This window comes from Lemur catta, chromosome 15, assembly GCF_020740605.2.
Source record: "Lemur catta isolate mLemCat1 chromosome 15, mLemCat1.pri, whole genome shotgun sequence".
Lineage (NCBI taxonomy): Eukaryota > Metazoa > Chordata > Mammalia > Primates > Lemuridae > Lemur > Lemur catta.
In genome coordinates this window covers 1,834,702-1,855,691 of record NC_059142.1, presented here as the reverse complement: position 1 = coordinate 1,855,691, position 20,990 = coordinate 1,834,702, and the positions used below count along the sequence as shown (strand labels likewise).

At 38.0% G+C, this 20,990-nt stretch overlaps 1 protein-coding gene across 3 annotated transcripts in view; it reads right to left on the bottom strand.

Annotated features, from left to right (window-relative positions):
• Nucleotides 1-2,100: 2,100 nt before the first annotated feature.
• Nucleotides 2,101-20,990, bottom strand: part of AKAP10 (A-kinase anchoring protein 10) — a 75,417-nt gene continuing 56,527 nt past the window's right edge. For 2 of the 3 annotated variants that reach the window (XM_045569448.1, XM_045569449.1), the window contains exons 11-15: nt 20,357-20,466; nt 17,183-17,265; nt 12,534-12,586; nt 11,735-11,830; nt 2,101-3,846 (exon numbers count right to left, since the gene is read on the bottom strand). In XM_045569448.1, coding sequence (XP_045425404.1) covers nt 3,841-3,846; nt 11,735-11,830; nt 12,534-12,586; nt 17,183-17,265; nt 20,357-20,466 — 348 coding nt within the window. In that variant the 3' untranslated portion in view covers nt 2,101-3,840. The remainder of the gene's footprint in view (nt 3,847-11,734; nt 11,831-12,533; nt 12,587-17,182; nt 17,266-20,356; nt 20,467-20,990) is intronic. The other variant, XM_045569450.1, reaches the window with a different exon arrangement.

Genomic DNA, 20,990 nt, shown 5'->3' with positions numbered 1-20,990 from the left:
TCACCTGTAAGGGGACTCCCATAGGCTAACTATGAGCGTGGACCACCCAAGTTGTACCCTTGAAGGGTTTTTTTTTTTTTTTTTTTGAGACAGATCTCGCTCTGTTGCCCGGGCTAGAGTGCCGTGGCGTCAGCCTAGCTCACAGCAACCTCAAACTCCCGGGCTCAAGCAATCCTCCTGCCTCAGCCTCCCGAGTAGCTGGGACTACAGGCATGCACCACCATGCCCGGCTAATTTTTTCTATATATATTTTTAGTTGTCCAGATAATTTACTTCTACTTTTAGTAGAGACGGGGTCTCGCTCAGACTGGTCTCCAACTCCTGACCTTGAGTGATCCACCCGCCTCGGCCTCCCAAAGTGCTAGGATTACAGGCGTGAGCCACCGCGCCCGGCCCCTTGAAGGGTTTTACTCCTCACTTTATGGCTCCAGCCAAAGTCCAGAGACCTTGCCTACTACATATAAGTGGTCAGTATTTACAAATTTTGTAAAAATTATCCCTCCTACCCATTTTAAGCTTGTCTCAGTTACTCATTGGCTAAAATGCCTTCCATTTCTGGTTTATTATAATTGCTAAAAGTGGGGATTGTAACTTATTCTTTGGAAGGATGGTGGTTAGCATGAAAAGGTCCTGGCCCTGAGTAACTCTGAGGCGTTAGATAAAAACAAACAGGTGTCTTTTAGCTCCATGAGGTTAGGATTCCATTTGGAGAGAATACACAAGAGGGCCAAGGAAGGTTTACTAAAGAAAAATTCTCCAGAACTCAGCAGTACTTTGCAGACATGGTGAGCACACATGCTTATTAGGAATTAGAGTACTACTAATACTCTCTGGCAGTATTTTAGTCAAGGTTGCATGTAATACTTTTGGTTGCATGTAATACTCACTTCAGACTGATTTTTAAAAATCAAAATTCATTCTAAGGATACCTGAGAGATCAATGAAGCCCAAAGCAAGGATGCAAGACTGGACCCAGAAACCAGGGAAGCCCTCAGGGTTATCAGCAAGGCAGCTGCTCCTTCAGGCCCACACGCCTCTGCTTGGCCTTGCAGTGCTGTCTCCTGACTGTGTAAGTATGCCCTCTAAGCCACCACCACAGATGGGGACTCATATCTCTCCTTCCCCGTGCAAAATTCTTAAGATAAAGATTTATCTTAGGCCTGTCTGGATCAGGAGTTCAACCCTGGTCCAATCAACTGGTATGTGGGGAAGGGGGAGGGGAGACAGAGAGAAAAAAGGTCATTGTGAGCAGACATGGCCCTCACACCTGTAGGAGTGAGGGGAGAGGTGTCACTGTGAGTCAGGTAGGTACCCAGTGTCACTGGAGAAAGGTCAGGTGCTTATTATCTCTTAGGACTTGACCAAAACTGCAAATTAGTTTGTAATTTTCTACAATCCAGAATGACCTTCCCTTCCAAATTCCTATGAGTAGTCAAAGTTCCAGTACTGTAAACTATTTATATAAAGTTTTCAATAAAGCTCTACTGAATATTGAAACCCAAGTAGAGGAAGTTACAAAAAGTTGCTATTTTATTGCTCTTCACTGGACTGGGTTGACATCTACTTTTTACTTTCATCAAATCTTACAGGAATGATAGAGACATATGCTATTCCAAAAGGAATCACTTTCTCACTAACACCTTTGCTTTTTAAACAATTTGTGTTGATGTCAACAACATAATAAAGAGAAAAGGTGTTCAACTGATTCCTTAAACCTATAAAAACCCTGCCAGGGAATATTTTGTGGGTACATTGCATAGAGCTTGGAACACTGTGGGTGCTCAATGTTAGATGAATCCAATTCCAATTTTAAAGTAAATACAAGGATCTGTTTTAGATCAAATATTAAATCTGGCTAATAATTTCAGGCCACACTGCTTCTGTGTCTCATAGCAGGTGGGGGAGAAAAAACGAGCTGAGACTCAAACTTGCTATTCTTTTCTTTACAAGAGGTTTATAATTATTGGCATCTCTAGCTCAGAAGCACAAAATTTATACAAAGAAATGATTAGAAATTATCTTAATTGAAAGCATTAGTTTAAATAGCCTATAGTCTTACAGAAATTGTCATTGCAAAACATGCAGAGGCAGCAAGAGTCACCCAAAACCACATTTTATTCTATAACTTTTATATTGCTTTTCTGTTATTTAAAGATTGAAACAATGTGAAATGGATGGAAATATTTTGTTAAAAGAACAGAATCAATCAATCACAGCATATACACCTAATAAAAACCTCGGGTCTACACCACACATTCCAAACACAAGGCTAAGTCCAGCAGTGGCTTATGTTCGGGGTTTTTGTAAAGCAAATGGAAACATTTGGAAGGATCAATATATTTCAACAAAAGAGCCATAAATGCCCTGAAAGCAGAAAGTTGACACAACTTTAAATATAATTCATATATATATTTTTAAATCAAACACAATTAAATAGAATATGGTTTAAGTACATGAATACTTCAGCTTTAGAAGAATAAGAGGTGGTACATAGTACCAAAAACTTATACACAGCCTTTTTGCTTCTGTTGATGAAACAGCGTGCCTACAATCAAATATTGCAATGGAATAAATTTCTATTCATTCAAGACTTTCTCAAGGACAAAGGTGATTAATAATTCTATATTTTTATATATATATATAGCTTTTTTTTTGCAAAGTCTGAGCAAAAGCAGTAACACCTAAGAGAACTTCCTTTCCTCTCAAATAGTCACGTGCGTCGAGGAAACATTAGCACCACGTGGCCAGTGGAGTGTGCTTGCCAACTGGGCATCCCTGCTGACAGCCGTGTGGTCCCCACGCAGCAGAAGTGCAGTGAGTGAGTCTCTTACTGCCCTAAAGACAAGAAAGAAGGCCACCCACTGCACACTTCCCAGGTCACAGCAAAGGACAGGGGGAGGCAGTCAAACAAAGTTGAGAGCTTCTCTCCCCCCACCCACCCTGCCCACTTCATTAAAAACAAAACAAAACAAAACAGCACAATCTGGGAAGAACCATCTTGTTCAAGAGAAAAACTGGAGTGATCGTTATTTCTTTCTTTCCATGTATATTCTAAAGGGAAAGTTAAGTAACCGGAGCACAGAATTCCAGGGAGCAAATTCTAATGCTCAAAAGTAAACTAGATTCACCTTTTTGTTAGCAGGGAGAGACTAGTTTTAAATATACTGCATCTCAGGAACAATTAAAATGCAAAAAGTGTACACTGCCATCAAAGGAAGGACAATGTCACTGAGACTTGACCCATGACCTGTCAGCTTCCTTCCCAAATTAATGCCTCTGTGAAGGAAGACTGCACAATGAACTGTCACCCTGTTCTATTGAAAAACAAGCTGCTAGCACCACACTGCCATTCGGAGCTTCCTGGCTGTCAGTGGTGCCGCCTCACCTGTTTGTTTTGGGAGGAAAAGCAAAGCACCTAAGCACCTGCTCTGTGATGCCGTCAGGGACGCATGACCACTGCAAGAATGTGCATCAGCATCAGCTCTACGCTAATATGCCTCCCACAGGACGTGGTCCCCGTCTATTCCAGTGGGCTAAAACGCTCTCATGAATGGGTTATTGCCATTGGAGAACTAATAATTTTCTAATAATGTAAACAATACCACTTTGTATCTTCATGGCAGTCACTGTGTGAACATCATGTGCGTCAATCATGTCTACACATAACTCTGCACTATGGTGGAAGTCTAGGATTGTCTCTCATTTTTTCTTGGAAACAACAGTGATATATCAGTGAAAAGAAATACAGTGCTCTATTTTCATTGGCTGTGTTGAAGAATCCAACCAAGGGGAAAAGTTCTCTTATGTTTCAAAAGTAGATTTCCTTTATCTCATGTCGAGTCATAGCTGAAAAAGAGAAAAGAAAAAGAAAATGCTAAGTACACTTCTGTAACGGTGATCTACTGTCATAATAGATTAAGGAAGAAGTCAAACAACAGTTCGTAAGTGTTTACTATATACCAGAGCTTACAACAGCCAGAGCTGACTACAATCGCATGAGGTAAAACAGTATATTTTTCTCATTTACATATGAGTGAACAGAGGCCTAAAGAGGTTAAGTAACTTACCCAAAGGTCACATAACAAGGACTGGCATCCAGACTTGCTTTCCATTTTGCCAAAATCTTTACATTTTGGCAATAGATATCAGAATACAAAATATATACATTTTTTAAGAGACAGGGTCTGCCTTGTCGCCCAGGCTGAAGTACAGTGGTCCAATCATAGCTCACTGCAGCCTGAAACTCCTGGGCTCAAGCGATCCTCCTGCCTCAGCCTCCCTAGTAGCTGGGCCTGCAGGCACGTGCTGCCACATCAGGCTAATTTTAAAAATTTCTTTGTAGAGATGGGATCTCGCTATTTTGCCCATACTGGTCTTGAACTCCTGTCCTCAAGTGATCTTCCCGCCTTAGCCTCCCAAAAATGCTAGGAGTATGGGCATGAGCCACTGGGCCCAGACTATTCCCACTTTTTGACAGTAATTCTACTTCTAGGGATTAACCCTACAGCATATTCATAAGAGAGAGTAAATACATATATGCAGACATTCATTAAAATATTGTTCCTAACAGGGCAAAACCTGAAACATCCTAAATCATCATCCATAGGGGATTCACTAAGTGGTGACTGAGGCTGGACTTGATGGCTCATGCCTGTATTCCCAGCGCTCTGAGAGGCTAGGAGTTTAAGACCAGCCTGGGCAACATAGCAAGATCCTGTCTCTACAGAAAATAAAAAAGTCGCTGGGCGTGGCAGCCTGCACCTGTAGTCCCAGCTACTTGGGAGGCTGAGGCAGGAGGATCACTTAAGCCCAGGAATTGGAGGTTGCAGTGAGCTGTGATCATGCCACTGCACTCTGGCCTGGGTGATAGAAAGGGACCCTGTTTTAAAAAACATATATGACAATAGAGCCATAATGTGGAATATCCTGTAGTCTTTACGAAGAAAAACTGATCTGCTAGACTCCCAAGGCCAAGCTCCTGAGGCTGAGTCCTTCCTTGACTCACAGCACCTGGGAGGAACCAAACATCAGAGAAGATAGCATCCCTGCTATTTGGGGGATGGGACATTTGTACATGAAGCAATTCAGTAATGACATGAGTTAGTTTATGTTGAATGTCCAAGTACATTCCATAGGCAAACACAGAGTTGGAAGGTTCAAAGCAGAGAGGCATCAACACAGGATAAAGAGAATGAGTATTCCTTTGTGGGTCTAGGACTTCTCACATTCATAAAATCATGGAATGAGAATTACAAGGGGATATTTTGAGGTTTTCTTGTCCAATCTCTCTGACCTACTGATGAGGATATGAAGGACTGGAGAAGGAAAATCACTTAAAAAAGGTCACACATGTTGCCTAAAAATGGACTTAGCTAGTTCTGCTAGTAGAGTGCTTTTTCCACACCAATACACTGATTCCTGAGGGACTGGCAGGACAGACACCCCAACAAAGAAGCAGAAGGCCTAGCAAGCTCAAAAAACAAAATATAGCAAAATATATCTGTACATTCTAAGAACAAAAAACACATGCTAATAAAATTTGAACATACAATTCAAAAGGAAAAGTCTGAATTTTAAGCATCTATTTTCTAAAATGGTTTTTAAAGAACTTTTTCTTATTGTCAAACATTTGATCATCAACATGATAATGAGGAAATCACAAAAATAACTATCTTGGGCCGGGCACGGTGGCTCACGCCTGTAATCCTAGCCCTCTGGGAGGCCGAGGCGGGTGGATCGCTTGAGGTCAGGAGTTGGAGACCAGCCTGAGCGAGACCCTGTTTCTACTAAAAATAGAAAGAAATTATATGGACAACTAAAAATATATACAGAAAAAATTAGCCGGGCATGGTGGCGCATGCCTGTAGTCCCAGCTACTGGGGAGGCTGAGGCAGTAGGATCGCTTGAGCCCAGGAGTCTGAGGTTGCTGTGAGCTAGGCTGACGCCATGGCACTCACTCTAGCCCGGGCAACAAAGTGAGACTCTGTCTCAAAAAAAATAAAAAAGTAAAAAAAAAAATAACTATCTTGCACTTTATACACCTTTAGTTGTTCTTTGCTATTCTAGGTTTGACTGAGCCAGAAGATAAATATAGACAAAAATTATCACCCTTGCACAGAAAAGAGGATAGAGTCTGCAAGAGTGAACAGCGCTTTGATATGAATCAGCTCAGTGAAAAGTTCACAATTAAACCAGGCTCTGGGAATGACGGTTCTCAGAGTAAAAAGTTGGCCAGAAAGTTAGAAAAGGTGATGATGGACCTAAGCCAAGTTTAGCCCTCCTAACTACTGAGGGTTACACAGGATGCCATCTGATTTTTCTCTGTCATATTTCTCTCTGATTCCTAAGTGCTGCTTGATATAAATGACAGAGGAGGAGGAGGTGAATGCCTTCACAGATATGAGCAGAAATTCTCCTATCAGATTAAGTCTCCATGAATGAAGTTAGAGAAAGTAAAGCTGCTGAAGAAACTGGGAATGTCTGGCTTGTGGAAAAGACTGAGTGGGGGACTAAGTGGCTGCCTTCAACTTTCTAAAGGTTATTGTGCGTCTCTCATGGGCAAGACTAGAACCAGCTGGTGAAGCCACAGAGAAAGAGAGCTTTGGGGAAGTCAGAATTTCCTAACCATTATAGCTGTCTGACCTCCAGGAAAAGATGGTGAATTAATTACACCCATTTAATTCACTCCTTCGGCAGCACTTTTTTTTTTTTTTAACATAAACTCATTGAATGGGAAAAAGAGAGAGGTGGCAACAACAAAATTTTGGAATCTGGAGGCAAATGGATCAGTGGTAAATGACTGAGACCTAAAAATCTCAATCCTAAGACTAAAGTGGAGAAAGCTGAGCAGCAACCCGGTTTATGCTGAAGAATCCCTTGAAGACTGGGGAATCAGTGGCACTGGTACCTCTGGTAAAAGGAATGGAGGTGGGGCAAACACAACGACTTGTTGAAAACTTGCTTTAGAAGTAGTCAGATCTACAGTGATTGTTCTGCAACTAATCAGTCAGGTACCTGGTCCTGTCTGAAACCCAGACCCAGAAGAGAAATTGGAGCTCTCTTCTCTGAGCAGAATAAAAGTGTCTCTAAGCTAAGGGACATAACTAGGCATGACCGAGGGCAAGGATGCTGTACTGCAACAGCGGATTAAGGAGGGTTGAATATAAGGAATACTGAGCCCCCTCTAGCTTTGTCCTACTTGGCTCCTGGAAAACTCACTGCCTGCCCTTTATCTTCTAGGCAGGAGACTGGTTGAGTTTTCTCTGGGGAATATGATTAGGCCAAGAAGAAAGAACTTAAAAAAAAAAAATTCTGACATCAGATTCGCCAAGGAAATGCCTGGCTTGTTTATGTTTAAATTTATAAGAAATTGTCAAACTATTTTTCAAAGTGGCTGTATGATTTTGCATTCTCATCAGCTATGTATTAAGAGTTCAAACTGCTCCACATCCTTGCCAACACATGGTAGTATCAGTCCTTTTAATTTTAGCTGTTCTTTTGGGTACGTAGTGGAATATCACTGTGACTTTAATTTGCATTTCCCTAATAACTAATGATGCTGGGCATCTCTGCATACAAATATCTGTATGTCTTCTTTGGTATAGTGTCTGCTCATCTCTTTTGGTCATAAAAAAAAATCAGATTGTCAGTCTTACTGACTTCAACAGTTCTTTGGATATTCTGGATACAACTCTTTTATGAGATGTTTTGTAAATACTTTCTCTCCATCTGTAACTTGCCTTTTCATTTTCTTAACTGTGTCTTTGGAAGGGCCGAAGTTTTCACTTTTGAAGTTCAATTGATCAATTTTCCTTTTATGGCTCAGGCTTTGTGTGATCTAAGAAATCTTTACCTAAGCCAAAAATCCCCCAAATTTTCTCCTATGAGTTTTATAGTCTGAGTTCTTACATTTAAGTCTATGATCCATTTTGAGTTAATTCTGTATATGGTGTAAGGGCCACGGTTCATTTTTTCCCCATATGTAGAACCAGTTGTTCTAGTACCATAAATTGAAAAAAGATGGTTTTTTTCCCTATTGAATTATCTTGGCACATGTCAGAAATCAATTGCCTACATGTATGTGGGTCTACTTCCACAATCTCCATTTGTTCTAACAATCTGTATGTTTACCCTTATGCTAATTCCACACTGCCTTGACCATGTGGCTTTACGGTCAATGTGAAGCCAGGCAGAGTTTATTAGTCTTCCAATTTTGTGCCTCCCCCTCCCCCCGCCGAACAATAGAGTTCATTTACATTTCCCAAGAAATTTTAGATCATCTTTTCAGTTTCTACAAAATCAGCTGCTTGAATTTTGATTACAATCATACTAAATCGATCAACTTGGGGAGAAATGGCATTTTAACCACACTGAGTCTTTTCATTCACAAACAGGATTTATTTTTGCTTTTATTTCAATATTCTCTAAATCTGCTCAGTTGTTTTGTAGTTTACATTGTACAGATCTTGCACAGATTTGGTTAAATATATTTTTAAGTACTTTAAGTTTCTGGATGCTAGTGTAAAAATTGTTTTTTAATTTTTTTAGAGATAGGGTCTGGCACTGTCACCCAGGCTGGAGTGCAGTGGCGCGATCACAGCTCACTGCAACCTTGAATTTCTGGGCTTAAGTGATCCTCCTGCTTCAGCCTCCTAGGTAACTGGGACTATAGTGTGAGCCACCATGCCCAGCTAATTTTTTTTTTTTTTCTTTTTTTTCATTTTTGTAGAGATGGGGTCTTGCTTATGTTGACCAGGCTGGTCTCAAACTCCTGGCCTCAACCCTGTCTTCGCCTACCAAAGTGCTAGGATTATAAGCGTAAGCCACCAAGCCAAGATGTACTGTTTTTTAAAATTTCCAATTAACAACTGTTAATTGCTAGTACACAGAAATGCAATTCATTTTTTAAAAAATTAACCTTGCATCCTGTAACATTGCTAAACCTATCAGTTCTAATAGCTTTTTGGTATACTCCCCAAGATACTGCCATCCAGTAGAACTTTCTGCCATGAAGGAAATGTTCTGCATCTGCATATATCGCTAATTGCTACAACATAGGATTTTCACATAAATGATCATGTTTTCTGCCAAAAAAAAAAAAAGTAACATTTTACTCCTTCCTTTACAATCTATATGCCTTTTGTACCCCTTGCCTCATTTGTACTAGCTAGGACCTCCATGACAAGTGTTTTAGAGTGGACATCCTTGCCTTGTTCCCACTTAGGAGGAAGCATTGTCTTTGCTCATTAAACATGGTATTTTGTGTCTCTTTTTTTTTTTTTGGAGACAGACTCTTGCTCTGTCACCCTGGAAGAGTACGGTGGTGTCATCATAGCTCACTGCAACCTCAAACTCCTGGGCTCAAGTGATCCTCTTGCCTGATCCTCCCAAGTGGCTGGTCCTACAGGTGTGTGCCTTGATGCCCGGCTAATTTTTGTATTTTTTTAGTACAGATGGGGTCTTGCTATGTTGCTCAGGCTGGTCTCAAACTCCTGACCTCAAGTGATCCTCCCATACTGGCCTCCCAAAGTGCTGGGATTACACACCTGAGTTGGTTTAAATCTATCATCTTGCTATTTGTCTTCTACTTATTCCATTTGTTCTTTCTTCCTTTTTTCTTCTTTTCTTGCATCTTGTGAATTCAGTATTTTTTATGGTTTGATTTTTCTCTCTCACTATTGGCTTGTTAGCTATTCCTGTTTTTAGTATTTGCTCTTAAGGTTTACAATGTACACCTTTAACTTATCACACTATACCTTCAAATAACATTATACCACTTCACACTTAGTGTAAGAACCTTACAACACTTTACTTCCACTTCTCCCTTCCTGTCCTTTGTGTCATTATTGTCATACATTTAACTTCTATGTCTGTTATGTAATGCACAACACATTGGTATTACTTTGCTTTAAATAATTATCTCTAATATATATTTAAAAACGAGAAAAGAATCATTTACATTTACTCATCTATTTACCACTTATTTTTTATAGATGAAATTTCCACCTGTATTATTCCCTCCTTGCTGAAGAAAACTTGAAGATTTAATTGTAGATCCGCTGGTAATGAATTCTCTAAACTTTTGTTTGACTGATAAAAGCCTTCATTTTAACTTCATTTTTACAAGGTATTTTCACTTTTGGGTTGAGTGTTTCTTTTTGGGTACTTTAAAAAGCGTTGGCTCAGCTCTCTTCTGGCCTGCCTAGATTCTAACGAGAAGATTTATCACTCTTATTTTTGTAGGTAATACATCTCTTTCTCTGGCTATTTATAAAAAATTTTTCTCTTTATTACTGGCTTTCAGCAACTTGAATTATGATGTGTCTTGGTGTGTTTATGTTTATTTTGCTTGTGGTCTGGTGAGCCTTCTGGATAAATGGGTTTATAGTTTTCATCAAACTTGGAAAATTTTTGATCATTATTTCATGCATTTTTCTGCATAATTTTTTTCTGCATAATTTTGTCCAGAACTGAAATTATATATGTTAGATGGTTTGGTAATACTCCATAGTTCATAGAGGATCTGTTCTTTTCCCCCCAGTATTTTTTGTTTGTGCTTCATTTTGGATAGTTTCTGCTGTTTTTCACTGATCTTTTCTTCCATGGTTTATAATCAGCTATTAATCCCATACAATGTATTTTTCATTTCATTTCTTTCTTTTTTTAAAATTTATTTTTATTTATTTATTTATTTCTTTTTCCAGAAGTTCTCCACACACACACGTATTTTTCATTCTGGTATTTTTTATTCCAAGGAATCCCATTTGGGTTAAACTATCTTCTATTTCTCTCATTATATTCATGTTTTCCTTGACATTCTTGAATACACTATTAATATTTAAAACAATCATTTTATGGTCTTTGCTAAATTCACCATCTTTCTCACTTCTGGGTCTGCTTCTAGAGATTGAGTTTTCCCCTGGTTACGGGTCAAGTTTTTTTGCTTCCTTGCATGGTTGGTAATTTTTGATTGGATGTCAGACATCGTAACTATACCGTGGAGTGCTGAATTTTGTTGTGTTCCTTATGTTCCTTTAAAGAGGGTTAGCTTTTGTTTTGGCATGTGCTTGTTACTTACAGAGAGAGCAGTTTGATCCTTTCAAAACTTGCTTTTAAACTTGGTTTAGGTGCTTTACTCTAGGACTAATTTAGCTCCAGAAGTAAGGCATAATCTTTGTGAGGACATTATCCAATGCCTGTGTATTACAAAGTCTGTCCACTCTGGCCAGATCCTTCTGGTCACAAACTTTCCTACCTCCATGTTCCAGGTATTCTGCCTACGAATTTCTGGGGGTTCTTTCTCTAGACATGTGCATTTTCAGCTCACATATATACAGATCAGTACTTGGCCAAGGACTCGAGGGGATCTCTCTAAATATCCCTGCCCCTCTGTTTCTGGGCAGCTCCCTCTTTTCTGGTACCTTGTCCTATAACTTCTAGTCATAAGTCTTTCCAAACTTTGGGCTGTGTTTGGTTTCCCCTTCTCTACACTTTGGAAACTACTTTTAGGCAGTAAGCTAGGGATCACCTCAGTGTTACTCTTCTTTCAAGATTATGGTTATTTCATTTAGTTTGTCAGTTTTCTAGTTGCTTATGATGAAAAGGCAATCCCACAGCAGTTAATCTTTCAAAGGGAGACACAGAAGTCCCTTATATCCTTTTTTATTTCTATATACCTGGAAAATAATACTTTTCAGTTTTACACAAACTAGTTTAGAACACAAGTCATCCTTACCTTTGTAGATTTCTCTAATGGTTGATCATACTGTGCCTGCTGCATAACATCACTGACTATCATTTTAGCAATCTTCCAAGCTAGCTCTTCTTGGGCCTAAAGGAAGTAATTTAAACTGTTGATAATGGTTATTCATTAGAAGGATCAAGATGCATACATAATTAGTGCTCTAAATACAACTGTATGTGCATATCATTTCTATTTATTTGGATAAAGAAGTACATTCCCATTCATGAAAGAATCTGGGCCACACTGTGGCTATGCTATATAAACATGTCATTCACTGTCTTCCAGAGTCAGCTACTGGGTACCCAACATGACTACTTTTATGTTAGGTGGTCAAAATAAAACATTTTCCTTTTTCAACCCCCACCTCTCAATGCAGTTAACTATTAAAAAAAAAAAAAAAAAAAGCAAGCATCTACTTTTTTTTTCTTTTCTTTTATCTTTTTCAGCCATCATCTACTTCTAAAAGTAAAACTGACAGTGGGGAACGAAACATTTGTGCTTCTGTTCTGCACTGATTACTGAAGCCTGCTGGTTGATGAAGGAAACCTGAATGCATAGATATCCTTCAGTGGCCATAGTCTCTGGACTGAAGATACCTTCACTGCCATCACCAGACAATTGTTAGATGCTAAGAAGGACCCACATTTTATTGTTACATCATGGATAAGGGAGCACTGCTGTGCCATACTGCTTAAACATGGGAACTAAAGAAAGAGGAAACTTAAAACCTTACTTAGACAAGGGTGGCAATTATAAACAGAAATCTCTTTATACTAAAAGTAGAATTTACCTCATCAGTATTTCCTTGCACCCATTTCTTCATAGCTTGTGAGAACATAGATCCTAGTAAACAAAGCCAAAATTGAATGTGTATTTCATGCATAATTTTACATTTAAAAGTGCTCTTTTTTAAAAGCTGTTACTTCCAGACATAGATATTCTTTTCTTGTGTGATCCCATACAAAATATTAAGGAATATTACCACAAATAAAAGCTGATGATATTGCTTCCATAACAGAGTATTTAATTTGCAAACATCATGGTTTGAAAAACTGTTTTAGAGTTCTGGATTTTTCTTCTATTCTCACTTGATGAAAGAAACAATTACCTAGTGTTAGATTTGTGGCAAGGATTAAAAACAAAACAAAACCCTAACTAAGATGGTGGTCTTGGTAAGACTCTAGCAATCCACTGGAAAACATCAACCCACTTGTTATGTTTTCAAACCTTCTGGACCAGCTTCCATTTGAAAGGGTTTCTAGTACAGATTATGCTGCTACAAGCTGGATCTCTGGTCTGTAGGGATCAACTGGGTGAGAGCAGAGTTTTTGTAAATAGCCATACTCTTAAGCTAGGTGCAGTGGCGCATGCCTGTAGTCCCAGCTATTCAGGAGGCTGAGGTAGGAGGATTGTTTGAGGTCAGGAGTTTCTGAATTTAGCCTAGGCAACATAGCGAGACCCTGTCTCAAAAAAAAAGTGGTCATACTCTACCCAAGCCATAGTACACCTCAACTTCCCAGGACATAAAAGCCTACATCTGTAACCACACGCTGAGAAGTTACCAAGGAAGTAGGCTAGCCTCTATTTCTATGAATGAAATACATAGCTTATCCTTTTATTTAATAATTTGAATAGGCTCACTTCCTAACTTTGCCTTAAACCAAGTGCATTATTGTCAGGACATTATTTCTTAAGGCAAGGTCCTGATTAACAACTGGGATAGGACTATGCATAGCATTCATGAAAAATATAAAATCTTGATTCATTTTCCTCAATAGAGTTAACAGAGGTAATAATGTAGTCATGAAAAAGAAACAGACTATAGGCCGGGCGCAGTGGCTCACACCTGTAATCCTAGAACTCTGAGAGGCCAAGGCGGGAGGATTGCTTGAGCTCAGGAGTTCGAGACCAGCCTGAGAAAGAGTGAGACCCCCCGTCTCTACTAAAAATAGAAAAAATTAGCCGGGCATGGTGGCACATGCCTGCAGTCCCAGCTACTTGGGAGGCTGAGGCAGTAGGATTGCTTGAGCCCAGGAGTTTGAGGTTGCTGTGAGCTAGGCTGATGCCACTGCACTCTAGTCCAGGCAACAGAGCGAGACTTTGTCTCCAAAAAAAAAAGGAAAAAAAGAAAAAAAAAAAGGAAACAGTATAAATTAGTATGCAAATATATGAACAATATAATTTCAGACAGTGAATAAGAAAATAAAGAAGTAGTAGTGGCACAGATGCTTTTAGATCATGTGGGCTGGGCAGGTCTCTCTGAATAGATAACAGTGAGATAAGGAGGAGGAGACAGTCATTGCACCAAAGCCATGGCAGGGGAAACAGCAACTGTAGAGGCCCTAAGAGGGAAGAAACCTCAGAAAAAGAATAAAAGAATAGGGATAGTCCAACTAGAGCTTGGTCTGTGAAACGAAGAGTGGTTCAAGGTAAGGTCATGGCAAAGGGGCTAGATTTTATTCCACTGCAATAGGAAGACATGGAGAAGGGATGGGGTGGATGATTAAGCAGTAAAGTGTACACAGGATAAGAATATTCAAACAGTAAAGGAAAAGGGTATAATGAAAAGTAAAAGGTACCTCCTCCTTCTTATCCTTAAAGTAACTGCTGTTGAATTTTGGGGTATTCTTTCAGGCAGTATTTTAATGTATACACCAATAAAAGAGAGCCTTTAAAAACACCATACACAACATCATCTATGATATATTCTAACCAAAAGTGTGTAACATGAATCATCAAGACTTTCGGTCTAACTCCAGTTTACAAGATATGCAGGGCAGAGAGGAATAAGCTAAATTAAGTAACACAACCTGGAAAATCTAGAAGGTTGAGCATTATGTAATGCTTAACAAGTGAGGGTCATGCTTGAGTAAAACAGACTAAAATGACACCCTCTTGTTTGTATCCTTGGCATTTAGCATTGTGCCTAGCACATATGAATCAAATGCTTTCTGGAGGGAATGAATTCAATCTCTGGGCTCCTACACTAACAAAAAATACTTGTCTTGAAGAGAAGTCTAGACAACTAAAGGAAGCGCCAGCATGTACGGATATGTTCAACCAAATTGTAGAAATTCCTATTCATTACTTTATATAGGCATGTCTCAATTAAATTAATAATGTAATTATTATTAAATAAATTATTAATTAATTAATTATTAATTATTTATTATTAAATAAATTATTATCAAATAAATTAATAAAGTAACTTGATGGACAGGCTTGCCGGCAGAGATACAATCCTGTCACTTCTACCTTCAAATATAAGCCAAATCGAACTGTTCTACTACCAGCTTAACCCACAACCACCATCATCCCTTACTTAGACTATGGCAAGAATGTTGTTTCCCTGCTTCTCCTCTTGACCCTCTACATTCTATTTTCCAAACAGCTGCCAGGGCAATCCCTTGAAAACATAAGTCACATCACATCACTCCCCTGCTCCAACTTCCAGTGTGTCCTCAACACTTTCAATTCCTTGCCACGGTCTCTGGGCATCTCCCAGCTTACTCACCTTCCACTATCACTCATCCCTTTGCTCGCTCCACTCCAGCCACACTGGGCTTTCTGCCCCTCGATCATGCTGAGCCCTCTGGCTTCAGGTCTCTATCCTGTTCCTTCCGCCAAGAACACTCTTCCTCCAGGTATCACCCAGGCTCACCCTTGCACTGCGCTCAGGTCTGTACTCAAAATGCTACCTCCTCAGTGACGCCTTTCCTGACAAGCACCTCTAAAACAGAACTCCCCACTACTCTTGCAGCACCCTCCCCTACATATATAAACACAAGTATACACATCGTATTTGCTTATCTGTCTACTGTCTCCTCCATTATAATGTTAAGTTCCATGAGAACAGGAACTTTGTTTTCTTCCCAGCATCTAGAATAGATGCATATAGTAGGCACGCCATTATTGTTTAGAATGAATAAATGAAGGAACAACATGAAGAGACTGAATGAATAGATTTAGTACAGATAGTGGTTTGGGAAAGTTTCTTGCATATCTTTACTCATAATACACCTGCAAACACCTAACACTTATGACTATACCTAACACCTATCTGTAGCACTTCTTCATAAGCTACCAAACGTACAAGACCAGATTTTTAAAAAAACCAAACAGCTCAGAGATTTAGTTAATACTGGAGAGGAGACCCCATTATCCGCATTGACAGAAGCTACCTAATGACACTGTATACAGTCAGCCCTTCCTGGCAAATCCCTCACAGAGCTCATCTGGCACTTCCTCTGTCCCAACACCGCCACTGACCCCTCTTCCCAGTATTCCTCTTTTGCCCAAAATAAGACACATAACTACTAGACTGTAAGTTTCTTGATGGCAAGATCTGTATCTTCTAACCTGCCGAGTGAATACAAGTATGCAGAGAGGCACGCAAAAATTATTTACTGAATGAACTGTGTAGACTTCCCTTTAGTCTTTACATTCTTCCCAACTGTGCACCTGAGACTTCTCTGGCAAAACAGGAAAGAAAATCAATTATTTGGATAAACAAGGTCATCTAGGTAACAGACCCTTTTTGAGTCTAAATCACTTCAACAATTGCTACATTTTTTGCTTACTCTATCAATGTATATCTGACCAAAAAGTAGATCTTTAATCAAAATAAAGTGGTACAATTTATTACCCAAACAATAGTTGCATTAAAAAATAAGATAAGTATAATAAGAATGTAGTCCTATTAAATCAACAGAAAGATTGACAATAGCTCTTAATTTTAAACACACTTACCAAAATGGAGGGCTTTCTTCCTACAAAAGTCAATATATTTTATTCAAGATATTACTGTCAATCCAACCATACCGAAAAGGTCTAGGTATCATCTGATTGGATTTGCATTTACTTCCAAAATTTTCCTGTGTAAATCAATTGTTTGGAAGCCGAAATTGGTCACAAAAAATTTCTTGTATTTTAACAAGCTGTCTAGGAGATTTAAAGATTAAATATAAGAAAAAAAAAAAGGTTTCTGTGTCTCATTCTTGGACTTGCCCAAACCAGTCTTCTGCTGATTAAACAAAGTAATAAGCATTTGAATTTCAATCTATTAATATTTTCCACATATATTTCACTTTCAGCAACTTTGAGGAAATTTAGTAACATAAAGGACCTCAAGATAAACCTCCAGTCCAACCTGGATTGGGCATTTTGTCATTAAATAAAAAGATAACAAATATTTTTTCATATTGATGTGTCTTCTGTAGTGGTGAGGCAAGTTCAATGACTTCTGATTTAGAGGAAGAGATTTTATAGAGCTACAATTACAGGAAGGCTGTATTGTACTCACTCATGACTATAAACACAGGCCAAAAGGTATAGTGGTTAGCTGACAAAATGAACAGTCTGAACCTTAAATGGTCCTTTACTACAGTTGATGAATAATGTGAGTAAAGACTTAATATGGAATATAAAAACACCACAAACCTTTTGATTTCTTTACATCAGGTTCAGGCTCAGATTCTCGGATGAATTGCCCCAAGTCACTGACTCTTCCAAATGTCATCTTCCTAAATAAGAATGAAAAGAAGAATATAATTTCTAACAACCAGTTTTAAATTTAGAAGAAAAAATAATCAGTTTTAAGCATCTCTAAACCTAGAAAGCTAGAAACACAATTTATAGCTATCCCATGTTATTCAAAGTGGGGCTTATTTGAAATGAAACCTTCTTCCACAGAAAGCAAACTAATCTTTAATTCAAAGCAATTCCATTCAAAATCCCCAAAAAGTTTATGAAACATGGTGAGTTAATAGGTAATTCAAAATTTTAAAATTCACACAGAAAGGGCAAAAAAACAGCCATGATAATTTTATAAAAGAAGAAACAAAAAGGCAGAACTTGTTTTAATAATGATCAAAATATATCATAAACCTATAGTTTTATATATATACAAATACACACACACCCTAGTAACATAAAGGAAAGCTAAAAGGGAGAAAATACAGTGAGATGTCTTTTACTTTTAAGTTATCTTATTCTTAAGATATTAAGATATTTTACCAAGGATTAATATCCAAAAACAAACAGAACTCCAGTAAGTCACTAATAAATCACCCAGCAGAAAAATGGGAAAAGGAGATGAATAGACAATCCATGAATAAAAAAAATAACAATAACCAAAAAACATTCTAAGAAGCTCAATTTTATTGGCAATAATCCAAGATTGGAAAAAAAATGAAAAGTTTGATTTTTTTTTTTTTTTTTTTGAGAAAGGGTCTCACACTATCATTCAGGCTGGACTACAGTGGCCTGATCATAGCTCACTGCAGCATCAAATTCCTGGGCTCAAGTGATCCTCCTGCCTCAGCCTCCCTAGTAGCTGGGACTACACACTCATGACACCATGCCTGGCTAATTTTTAAATTTTCTGTAGAGATGGGGTCTCACTATGTTGCCCAAGCTGGTCTTGAACTCCTTGCCTCAAGTGATCCTCCTCCCTCGGCCTTCCAAAGTGCTGGGATTACAGGCATGAGCCACTAGGCCTGGCCCATAAATTTGGTATTATTCAGTGTTGACAAGGATGTAGGGAAAATTAGCATCCTTATTAATGACTAGCAAGAACGTAAAATGATACAGATACCTTTTAAAGTAAATTGGTAAGATCTATCAAAATTAAATCTGCTTCTTGGTATAAGAAAGCATATAGGGCGGGCATGGTGGCTCACACCTGTAATCCTAGCACTCTGGGAGGCCGAGATGGGAGGACTGCTTGAGGCCAGGAGTTCAAAAACAACCTAAGCAAGAGCAAGACCTTGTCTCCATAAAAAAAAAAAAGAGAGAGAGAAAGAGAAGAAAAATCAGGCATGGTGTCATGTCAAGCCCAGGAGTGTGAGGTTGCAGAGAGCTATAATGATGCTGCTGCACTCTAGCCTACGTGACAGAGCAAGACCAGGTGTCTCAAAAAAAAAAAAAAAAAAAAAAAAAAAAGAAAGCATATAGAAGGAAGTCCTTTGCAATACTGTGTGTAACAGGGAAAAACTGCAAATAACTCAAACACTCATCAATATCAAGATGGCTAAACAGTAACACAACACACTATGGAATACTTTGCTATATTTATGAGTTATAATTAATATTCTATATGAATACTACAGCATAGTTAAAATGAGATGTTTGTATAGACAACTTACTATGAATGAAAGCACAAGATATAGAATAGGGTATAATATCAGTTATAGAAAAACAAACAACGAAAAATGCATAACGTAACAATGATTACCCTGAAGAGAAAGGGGAGAAAATATGCATTGGTATATATATGCTCAAAAAGAACATTAAACTTATCTGTAAATTTAATTTTTATAAGAATAATGTATTTGCAATTAAAAGTTAAAAGAAAAAAATTTGTGGCATCTATAGATTATTTAATTTCAGGTAAAATAGATCTTATTTTACAGATATCCTTCCTAATAAGTTCCCATTTCATATATGGGTGCCAATACACCAACTGATACAAATTTATTTGCCTTGTGAAAAATTTTGGGAAGATGCCAAAACCATAAAACTAAAACAAACACTGAAAACCATCTTTAAAGACAATGAAGAAAAATCACTTCTCTTTTCTGACCAATTCTATAAATTAAAAAAAATATACATTTACTTTGTACAAAAAAATTCTATAGAAGTTTAACATCATCTCACAACTGATAGACTTTCTCATGTAAGGTTTTAAATAAATGAACCACTCCTTAAGAATAAATATCACCTTTTAGGCTTATTGTCTACCATTTTCTAAAAGAAGAATAAAGATTACCATAAAGCTGATATGGCTTAAGTGTGCTTTCCAAAGACACCATGGTCAAACCACCTTTCATTTCCTTCCAAGGACTTTCCCCTTTTTCATGGTACTGCCAGGAATGGGATAGGGGACGGGGTGGGGTAATCAAGCCTTTGCACAGGTTTATGTGCTAATAACCAAGGCATCTTTAGGGAAGCAGAAGTGATTTTATGATTTGATCTGTGGTGAATTTCAGTAAGTAGCATATCCTATTTATCACTGTCTTTTTGGTACAGGCTAAAATGAACAACCAAGTTAATTCTTAACTACAAAAGAATAATTTTATTCCATTTTCCAAGTATTAGTTATGCAGCCCACAATAAATGATGTTGGTATCTTTTTACTTTATTTTTAAGATTAAGACTTTGAAATAGCTAACAGGTGAATCAAATGAAATGTGCAAGAGACAGCCTAAAACATAACAATACTACTGATCAATCTTATATACGGTGGTGGAATAATGATGGTAATGAAATTCATGGAGTGCTTACAGGTATCAGGTCATGTTTTAAATGCTTTGTGTGTATTATCTCATCTAATTACCTCAATAACCTAATGAAGTAGTAATATTCTCACAGATGAAAAAACTGAGACACCAAGAAGTTAAGCAGCTTGCCATAAATGGTGGAGCCAAAATTACAACTCAAAAAGTCACTCCAGAGCCTTCACTATTAACCACCGCTTTATACTGCACACTATTAATAAGTCAAAGTGCTGGGCATTTAAGAATAGATTAGAAAAAATATAAAATTTAGTTAAAAATTTAAAAAGATGCAAAATTGTTTACACTTGTAAAAATTCTAGACATGAGCTAAGCTTACCCTGCGTATGTCCGTTGATATAAAGATTCTGGATCCAAACTTGCAGCATCCACAATTATCGCTTCATCAAAATTTTTCAATATTTTAATACTGGCTTTTTTCACACTGGACTACAGAAAGAATTATAAAATTAGTAGCATATGATTCAGGAAACAAATCAGTCCTGGGTTTGGAATACGATAGATTTGGACAAAATTCTTTTCGGTGTTTGAAATATATGTAATTTTCACTCAACTCTATTACTACTGAGATGCTTAACAGAAATGATTCTGAAATGTAACTTCAAACTATAACCACAAGAGGAAAGCACAATATTAAAATGTATGACATAGGCATTTGAATGCCAAATATGTTCTCTTAATGACCCAAGTTCCAACAAATGCTCTGTCCTCACAGGCATTATTTCCCCAGTGTGCAAAACTCTCATCCATCCACATGTATCTTGTCTAAAAAATGTAAAGTCCAACTTTTAGAGGGTAAATATGAATGTTTTTGATTCTCAATGAGACAGTGGGACAGTAAAGAAGCTAAAGAAATCTTTCTAAAATGACTAGCTAGCTGAGTAGAGTAAGTTCCCCTCCGTGTATTCCCCAACCCCAAGAAAAGCAAGTCAGAAATGGTACTTTTATGAAAT